Below are 8,965 nucleotides of genomic sequence, written 5' to 3'. Positions count from 1 at the left end.
AGTATAAGATGCATAAATCAATTTGCTCCAGAAAGGAAAGGAAAGGAAGATGCTATGGACATTCAGATAAGAAGGTCCAACCCCAAGCTGACCTAGGCAGACTGAAATCTTGGTGTAACAACTAGATGGCCTATTAGAGGGGTCAGGGTCAGGGCACTATCCCAAATGCCCAAGGACAAAATAAGACTTAGCAGCTTTTTCGCAATGGGTTTGCCTCCAGGACCCAGGTGTCGTGAAAACCACCACTAAACCTAAGCAAAAATGGGAAAGGAGAAGAGCCACGCCAACATCGTTGTCATTGGACACGTACATTCGGGGAAGTCTACCACTACTGGCCATCTGATCTACCAATGTGGCGGGATCGACAAGAGAACCATTGAAAAGTTCGAGAAGGAGGCTGCTGAGATAGGAAAGGGCTCCTTCAAGTATGCCTGGGTCTTGGACAAACTGAAAGATGAACGCAAGCATGGTATCACCATTGATATCTCCCTATGGAAATTCGAGACCAGCAAGTACTATGTGACCATCATTGATGCCCCAGGACACAGAGGCTTCATCAAAAACATGATTACAGGCACATCCCAGGCTAATTGTGCTGTCATGATTGTTGCTGCTGGTGTTGGTGAATTTGAAGCCGGTATTTCCAAGAATGGACAGACCTGTGAGCATGCCCTTCTGGTCTACACTCTGGGTGTGAAACAACTAAATGTTGGAGTTAACAAAATGGATTCCACTGAGCCACCCTACAGCCAGAAGAGATACGAGGAAATTGTTAAGGAAGTCAGCGCCTCCATTAAGAAAATTGGCTACAACCCCGACACAGTAGCATTTGTGCCAGTTTCTGGCTGGAACGGTGAAAACGTGCTGGAGCCAAGTGCTAACATGCCGTAACTCAAGGGATGGAAAGTCACCTGAAAAGATGGCAACGACAGAGGAACCACGCTGCTTGAAGCTCTGGATTGCATCCTGCCACCAACTCGCCCAACTGACAAGCCCTAGCGTTTGCCCATCCAGGACATCTACAAAATTGGTGGTATTGGCACTGTCCCTGTGGGTTGAGTGGAGACTGGTGTTCTCAAACCTGGCATGGTGGTCACCTTTGCCCCAGTCAATGTGATAACTGAAGTGAAGTCTGTTGAAATGCACCATGAGGCTTTGAGTGAAGCCCTTTCTGGGGACAATGTGGGCTTCAATGTCAAGAATGTGTCTGTCAAAGATGTTCACTTTGGCAGTGTGGCTGGTGACAGCAAAAATGACCCACCGATGGAAGCAGCTGGCTTCACAGCTCAGGTGATTATCTTGAACCATCCAGGCCAAAGCAGTGCTGGCTGTGCACCTGTGCTGGATTGTCACACAGCTCTCATTGCCTGCAAGTTTGCTGAGCTGAAGGAGAAGATTGATCGTCGTTCTGGGAAAAAGCTGGAAGTTGGCCCCAAACTCTTGAAATCTGGTGATGCTGTCATTGTTGATATGGTTCCTGGGAAACCCATGTGTGTTGAGAGCTTCTCTGACTATCCTCCTCTGGGCCATTTTGCTGTTCGTAACATGAGACAGACGGTTTCTATGGGTGTCATCAAAGCAGTGGACAAAAGGCAGCTGGAGCTGGCAAGGTCACCAAGTCTGCCCAGAAAGCTCAGAAGGCTAAATGAATATTATCCCCAATACCTGCCACCCCAGTCTTAATCAGTGGTGGAAGAATGGTCTCAGGACAGTTTGTCTCAATTGGCCATTTAAGTTTAATAGCAAAAGACTGGTTAATGATAACAGTGCATGGCAAAACCTTCAGAAGGAAGGAGAATGTTTTGTGGACCATTTGTTTTGTGTGTGGCAGTTTTAAGGTATTAGTTTTTAAAATCAGTACTTTTTAATGGAAACAACTTGACCAAAAATCTGTCACAGAATTTGAGACCCATTAAAAAAGTTTAATGAGAAAAAAAAAAAGTCTAAGCAGCAGTTTTTGAGCAACGTCAGAGCTAGCAGGGAGCCTTCAGTTCACCTTACCTCTTTGCTTTACAAATGAAGAAACTGAGACCCAGGGGACGGGAAAGACTAGATCATCCAAGGTCATCAACCTACATGCCTGGATATTGGCTAAGCCAGGGCTGAAACCCAGGTTTCCAGCCCTCAGGCCAATGAGATTTCTATACCACAACTGCCAACCCACCAGCCCTCACAAGGCCCTGTCACAAAAGAGCCATACAGCAGGCAGATTTCACTTCCCTGATGCATGTGGCAGAACCCACGCAATGCTGAAAGTGATCCCAAAGGAAATTTCTTAGCTGGGAGTCCTGCAGAGAACCAGAATGGGACTTGGAAAAGAACTAAATTCCTTCTGGGGTATTTCAGCCAATGGGAATGGAGCCCAGAAATCACTGATGTTTTCTGTTTGGGGAGATTTTTTAAATAGCTATCTTTGAAGAATGAAGAGTGGTTACCATGCTGCTGGGAAAATGAAGTCATTGCTTTGCAAGATATATGAGGAGAAGAAAAGAAACGATGCTACATATATTAAAATAAACTAGTTCTAACTCTTGGGCTGGGAGGTTAACCCTTGCCTTCCATGTTTTTCCTAAAGTATTTACCAACAGAACTGAAATCACAAAGAGAAAGCCCTTCCGGTCTCAAAGGGGAGGCTGCCAATTGAAAGGAAAAGGAGAAGAAAGAAGAGGATGAGCATTCAATCTCATCAGAGAGAAGAGAATGAATATGGGCTTTGTATCTGGAATGTCGCAGATAGTGTAGTATTTATTCCTTACAATAGCCCTCCGTGGCAGATTGATTATTCCCATTTCAACAAGGAGGAAAACTGGGGCTCAAGGAGCTTAACTAATTTTCCTAAGGCCATACAGCTAGTAAGTAGCAGAACTAGGACTCAAGTCTTTCTTAACCCCAGATTTCATGATCTTGCCTTACTCTATGCTGTACAGTGCGGCTCAACTTCCGTACTTTCTCTGGTACTTCAGTTTTTTCTCCATAAAATAAGGGCACTCAATCGAGACATCTCTAATCTGTCTCACAGCAAATTATCCTTAGTTGGTGATCTTCTGGGTTTGCAGGACTCCTGAGCCCCAAGAAGCGTTCTCCCATTGGGCTGTTCCTCCATCCTGCTGAGTTTGAAGGAAGTGATCAAGGCAGCACTTCTTGCTGACCCTACGCTAAGGATTGCAGCCTCTGACACCAATTCAAGTGCCTGTAGGTCTCCTCCTGGCTCGAACATCAAGACCAATGCACAGAAGCACCAGTGGGAGAGGCTTGGGATCCTGGAATGTCCCTGAGGAGTTTATTTATAAAACCTAGGGTACATCTAACAAGGTCATCATGTGGCATGTGGCCATGTGTGCTAAGAAAGAACTGCCCTAGAGAAGTCTTTGCCAAGACAAGGGCTAAGCTGTGAGTAAGCCTAGCAAGTATGAGGGACAATAAGGGAGACGGAGGAGGTGTTTGTAGATGGTAGACATCTTCCTACAGAGCAGGAAGAGGCTTAATGATTTAGGAAAGTGTTCCGGAGTAAACCCAGTCAAGGGTTGGACCCTTGCTCTACCACTACCTGGCAGTGGGGACTGGAGTAAGTCGCTTCCGAGCCGTGATCACACTCTAGCAGGGAGTATAGCTCTAGACAAGCAATTACAGCCAAGCTTGATAAGCATCTGGCAAGGGTGGCAGAGCTCAAAATTGGAGATTCTCAGAGCAGGATAAAGCCATGCAGCAGGTGGTCAGGCAGGAGCACGGAGGTTTGAGGGAGGGTCAAGTCCCCAGGGAGTGAGTGGGGAAGCTGTGCCCAAGTCCTAGAGAATCCACAGCAGGTCATCAAGGAAGATCTCTGGGCTCATTATTATAAGCCTGGGTGCAGAAGGAAGCCTATTCCTCAGTTAGGAGGCCTTACACCAGGCAGCTCAGGTGGATCACCTGGGGGTCTTATTCTAATTTCAGATGCTCAGGCCCCACACCCAGCAATTCTGATTCTGCTGGTCTCAGGTGGTGGCTGGGCACTGATATTTCTTTAAAGGCTCCCCAGGATTTCTGAAGTACAGCCAAGGCTGAGAATATCTGCAGTAAGCAGAGATCTCTGAGAGACACGGCCTACCCCTTAGTGCTTACTGGATCCCAGCACCCAAATCAGGCCTTGCCAGAGAGAAGGCACTCAGGATACGCCTCCTGGATAAAGGAATGAATACTTGTGTATGTGAAGCAAAGGAAGTCACCAGGCAGTTACTAGAACCAGAGCAAGGGCAAGAGTAAGACTATCTTATGCTGAGTCCCCTGGATGGCTGACCAAGGGCTGCCTGAATCCCTCCTGACTATGTACACGGTTGGCCCAGACCTTGAAGCTGGAGCTAGATCAAGCTTTATATGGGGACCCCAGAAAGGGGAGAGAGGGGATGGGAGGGGTGTCCAACAGCCCATTACAGATCAGGGACACTGGTGAATCCCAAGCACACAGTAATGACTACTAAGCCTGCTTGAAGAAATCCCATCTTTATTAAAGTACCCTGTCTTTATATAAGTGGCCCTCCTCCCTCCACCACTACAGATGGTGGGTGGTGACTTCCCATTAGAAAGGGGAGCAGTGGGGGAAGGAGAAGGAGTCAAGTTATTAACAAAGGTGGGGTGGACGAGGACCCTCAAAGGTACAGGGTAGCGTCCCACTTCCTGCTTTCTGCCTCCCTTCCCCAAATCACAGTCTGTACCCCTCCCATCAGAAAGTCTCCTCTCCTCCCTTTCTACACCATATGGCATCCCATTTGAAGGCGATTAGGATTCTCCCACCTATCTATGCACTTCTCTAGGGCAAAACACTTCCCATCTTTCATGCTCCCTCTCTTACTAATGGGCCCCCATCCCTGTGGTTCTAGGTGGACCGCTGATCCTTGGTGAGTGGGCCCATGCCTGGCCCATATGAGAAAGCCTCTCAACGAGGGTTTCAGCAAATAGCTCAAGAAGCCAGGCCCCTCTTCCGGTACTCTGACCATCAGAACCAATGAGAATCAGTCCGACTCGGTCCCTGAACTCTGAGGACTCTTCATTATAATGGAGAATCATTATATTTGTTTCCTAGGGATTTTGTGCTTTGCTTCTAACATCCTACCTTCTGAACCTCTCCTAAATTCTCTGATGGTTCACGTGCAGTGGGTGGGAAGCCTAGCTCTATGGGACTCCACCCCAAGCACCATCTGGGCACCAGACAGGCCCCAGAATCCACCCTGAGTGGAGGGAAGCCGGAAACTGGGAGTGTGGAAAACAGAAACAAGGGACCCCGCGTACCCAGGGACAAAGGGGCAGCCTAGTGCCTCCACCTCTCTCCCTTCAAGGGGAACCTCTGCTGTGTGCATGGAGATAGAGCTATGGATGAGACCCATACACCAGGCAGAGGCTAATGTAAGGCTGCAGCTCTGGATGTGGGCAATAATGAAGGGTAGGGCTGGGGTTAATGAGAAAGCAAGGAGGAGCTCATTGCTGTGGAAAGGCCCCTTGAGATCACACCTAGCCCTGTAATTTTCAAACTTTTTAAACGCAGTTGGACCTTTTTCATACAAAACTCTTAAATAAACTCCATCTAACATGGAGCCGCTCTAGAGGAGGAGGTAGGAGTTGGGGATGGGCGGTTTGACCATGATGGGAAACGCACTCACTCACCCCTTCCAAATCCAAAAGCCCCGAGGCACCTATGCAGAACGTTGGGGTCCTGGGCCTCACTTTGAAAAGCCAATGATCTAGCCCAAACCCTTACTTTTATAGATAGAAAAGCAGGGTGATTTGTCCTGGGTCCCCACTGAGTCAGTGGTGGCACCGGCTCTAGAACTTATCCCCACTCCCAACCCAGGTCTCTCTTCACCCCTCCCACCAGTTGGCTGGCCTCTCAGGCCTTGGGCCCCTAGCATCTGCCTGGGCCCAACAAGGGAATCTTAGACGGAGCTGTGGAAGGAGAACTGCAGGTAGATGATCAGCAACAGGACCGTGGCCCAAAACAAGCACCAGGGGATGGAGCAGAAATTGCAGCCAGAACCCGCCTCGGCCTGTGGCTTGGTGGGGCTGGGAGCCCGGGAGAAGGTGTAGGTTGTCGCCTCCTCCTCCAGCAGCTTCTCGCTGGGCTTCCAGTGCACGATGCCCTCCTGGCAGGCCTCGCAGAACTCTCCGCGGTGCCGCCGGTTGTCTTGGCGGCTGGCCATGTGGATGCGGTAAAGGCCGTTTCTCTCCTCATAGCACTGCTCGCGCAGGCTGGTGATGAGGTGGTCCACCAGGCTCTCGATGTTCTCCTCCAGCATGCTCGACTCGTCCAGCCGCGCCGTGCCGCACTTGTAGCACAGCTGCTTGAAGACGCGCATGCGCACCGAGCCTGCCTGCTGGGCGCGGTCCAGGTACATGTGGAAGAGGATGACCACGTGGGGCGACTGCCAGGTGTGCCAGCACCAGGAGCAGTGGAACCTGTGGAGACGAGGAGAGGCAGGAGGAGAGGACGGAGTGGAGGAGGTGGAAACAGATCCAGGAACGAGGTAAGGGGCAGTAGGCAGAGCCTGGAGGTAGAGGTGTTGTGTTTACGGCCCCCTGGGTTCACTAGCTTTCCCCAGGTGGCTTCCCAGCCCGCCCCCTTGTGTGCTCTGCTAGGAGCAGAGTAGGCCCCTCAGGAGGCAGCTGGCATCCAGCAGCGCTCTGCCATCACTGGGCCCCCCTCTGCGCTCTGCAGAAGCCTCAGTGCCCTCCATTTCAGTGCCCTTCAGGCCTTGCCTCTGGGCCTTTGGCTCTGGGCACCTTTCCTCATCTGTAAAACGTGCACGTTGCACTAAGAGTCCTTCCTGCTCAAATATCCTTTGAGTCTGATAGCAGGGATGGCCCGCACCACAGGGAAAACACAAGCTCCATCCACACACTCTTACCTGTCAACACTGACTATGAACTGGCTAGACCCAAATCCAGAGAAAATGACACCGTTGTCAATTCTCAGCCTCTGGGCCGGTGCCAGGGTTAATGTATCTGAAGGCCTGGAAGTGGAGGCAGTTCACGCCCAGAGTGAGCTAACTGGGGCCAGCTGGGGTTCTCAGGTCACCAGCCAGGTCGGGAGGATGCACAAGCCCTCCCCACTCAGCCCCACAAGCCTTTCAGGTGTTTGAGAAGCTCCTGGGCCCTGACAGCGGGTGTCCGGTCCTTTGCATCCCTCCCATCAGCTGGTTAAGGGACTCCACATTTCCATTCTCATTTCTTCTCGTTTACTCACACCCTTTGGGGACTGTTTCCCCTCTCCCAAACTAGACTACAAAACTTGGAATGGAAAATGTCAAAACTAGAGGGAGCTTAGAAATCACCTAATTAACCCTTTGTTTTACTCTGAGGCAAAGAGAATAAGAAAGCTCTATACACAGTGAGTTAGAGGCAGAGCCAGTATCCAACACCTAACAGGTACCCAGTAGATGTTTCTTGAATTGAATAAATTGAACTAGGGAAGGAAGGAAGGCCTTGCTTCTGACCCCCAGGCTGCACCATTCAACCTCCGAATCTTATGTCCCAGAGGTAAGTCTTCACATAATCCACCCACGGACAAGAGTGCTCGAAAGTCATCTCAGACATTATTGTGCATATGAATCACCTAGGGACCTTGCTGAAATGCAGATTCCAATTCAGCAGGTCCAGAATGGGGCCGAAGATTCTGCATCTTTAACAAGTTCCAGGTGATGCTACTGCTGCTGGTGCATGAACCAACAGGCAAGGATCTATGCTAACCCCGCCTTCCACAAGTGGCGAAAGTGAGGTCCAAGAAGGAAACTGAATTTCTCAAAGGTCATAAAGAGTAGAGCTAGTTTCCAGCACACCTCAGGCGTTCAATATTTTATATTAAGTCAAGCTGAATTAAATCGATTGAAACTGAACTGTTCCAGGACCAGAACATAGGCCTCTTGACCCACAAGCCCCCCCTTCTCTTGGCTTTCAATTGTGTTAAGAGGTTATTAAAATATAAAAGTATGTAAAATACCAGTGTTTAGAACTAATAAATATATTCCACCCCTTTTTCCAGAAGGGGAGACTATGACTCAGAGAGGGAAAGTTACCAGGTGCTCAGCGGAAGAGCTGGAATCAAACTTAGGTGTCCCAACTCCCAATAGCTACTCTTTCTCTGCCTCCCAGTCTGCACTGGGCCAACAGTGAGACTGACCCCTAGCACCTGGGTTCCCCATGTTTCTGTCTTTTCTTGGAAGGTGTCCCAGGGGCTGCCTGCAGGGGTCCTACTTCCTGGGCTACTCACCTGCCTGAGGCATGCAACTCCAGGTACTGCTTCCAGCCTGGGGCTAGCACATTGTGCTTGAGGTTGGGATCGATGATGAGGTCCCAGCTGTCAGCCGGCTTTGCCGCCTCCATCTTCTCGTAGAAGATTTTCTTCCATTCATCTGTGGTCACACTTTTACACATGGTCTCGTCAGTGGCAAGGGAGGGCAATCTCCACTTGAGTGAGAACACGGGAAGTGAGGGCAGGTGCAAGGCAGGGCAGCGCAGTCTCTACGGTCTAAAAATCCTCATCAGTAGGACCGGGAGGAAGCAGGACCCAGCTCCCTCCTTTGTCCGCAGTGGAACCTGTTTCCACGGCAACCAGGCAGGGAGTCAAGAGACAGAGGTTGGGAAGGAGGGAGCCTCTGAAGGGGTGTTTCAGGGCCCCCAAACTGAGGCTGAAGAGGCAGGGTTTGTGGATCTAAGTGACCCTAGACAGGGTGGGGGGCCTGAAAGGAGGCTGAGCTGCAGACCGTCTCACTCTGGCCTGCCAAGGGCATGCATGAGGACCTGGGAACTGGCTCAGCTTTACCTTGCTGCCCCTGGAGGTATCATCAGCATCATCTGGCTGCTATGGTAACCATGATGCCTTAGGGAGCCAAAGAGAAATAAGGGATGGGAAGATGTAGACCTGTTAATAGATGCAGCAATAATAATAAACCCTCTTTCTGCACCCTCACCCATCTTGTGACCAGCACTTTGCCATTTACGA

At 50.1% G+C, this 8,965-nt stretch overlaps 1 protein-coding gene and 1 pseudogene across 1 annotated transcript; one reads left to right on the top strand and one right to left on the bottom strand.

The window, feature by feature from the left end:
- The first annotated feature begins 261 nt into the window (after positions 1-261).
- On the top strand, positions 262-1,649 carry LOC101285624 (elongation factor 1-alpha 1-like; annotated as a pseudogene).
- A 2,827-nt stretch (positions 1,650-4,476) lies between these two features.
- On the bottom strand, positions 4,477-8,548 carry RTP1 (receptor transporter protein 1). Its single transcript, XM_004278476.4, has 2 exons — positions 8,234-8,548; positions 4,477-6,423 (listed from the first exon to the last, which is right to left on the bottom strand). The coding sequence occupies exons 1-2, from the start codon at positions 8,395-8,397 to the stop codon at positions 5,904-5,906; spliced, it is 684 nt and encodes a 227-aa protein (XP_004278524.4). The 5' UTR covers positions 8,398-8,548; the 3' UTR covers positions 4,477-5,903.
- Between the last annotated feature and the right edge of the window lie 417 nt (positions 8,549-8,965).

The sequence above is a fragment of the Orcinus orca genome, chromosome 5 (assembly GCF_937001465.1).
Source record: "Orcinus orca chromosome 5, mOrcOrc1.1, whole genome shotgun sequence".
NCBI classification, from domain to species: domain Eukaryota; kingdom Metazoa; phylum Chordata; class Mammalia; order Artiodactyla; family Delphinidae; genus Orcinus; species Orcinus orca.
The sequence above is the reverse complement of the archived record's forward strand: the minus strand, read 5'-3'. Positions and strand labels throughout refer to the sequence as shown.

Coding starts and splice junctions, on each gene's coding strand:
- RTP1 (XM_004278476.4), bottom strand. CDS start 8,397: ATGTGTAAAAGTGTGACCACAGATGAATGGAAGAAAATCTTCTACGAG. Junction 6,424..8,233: donor GAGTTGCATGCCTCAGGCAG/GTGAGTAGCCCA, acceptor TCGTCTCCACAG/GTTCCACTGCTCCTGGTGCT.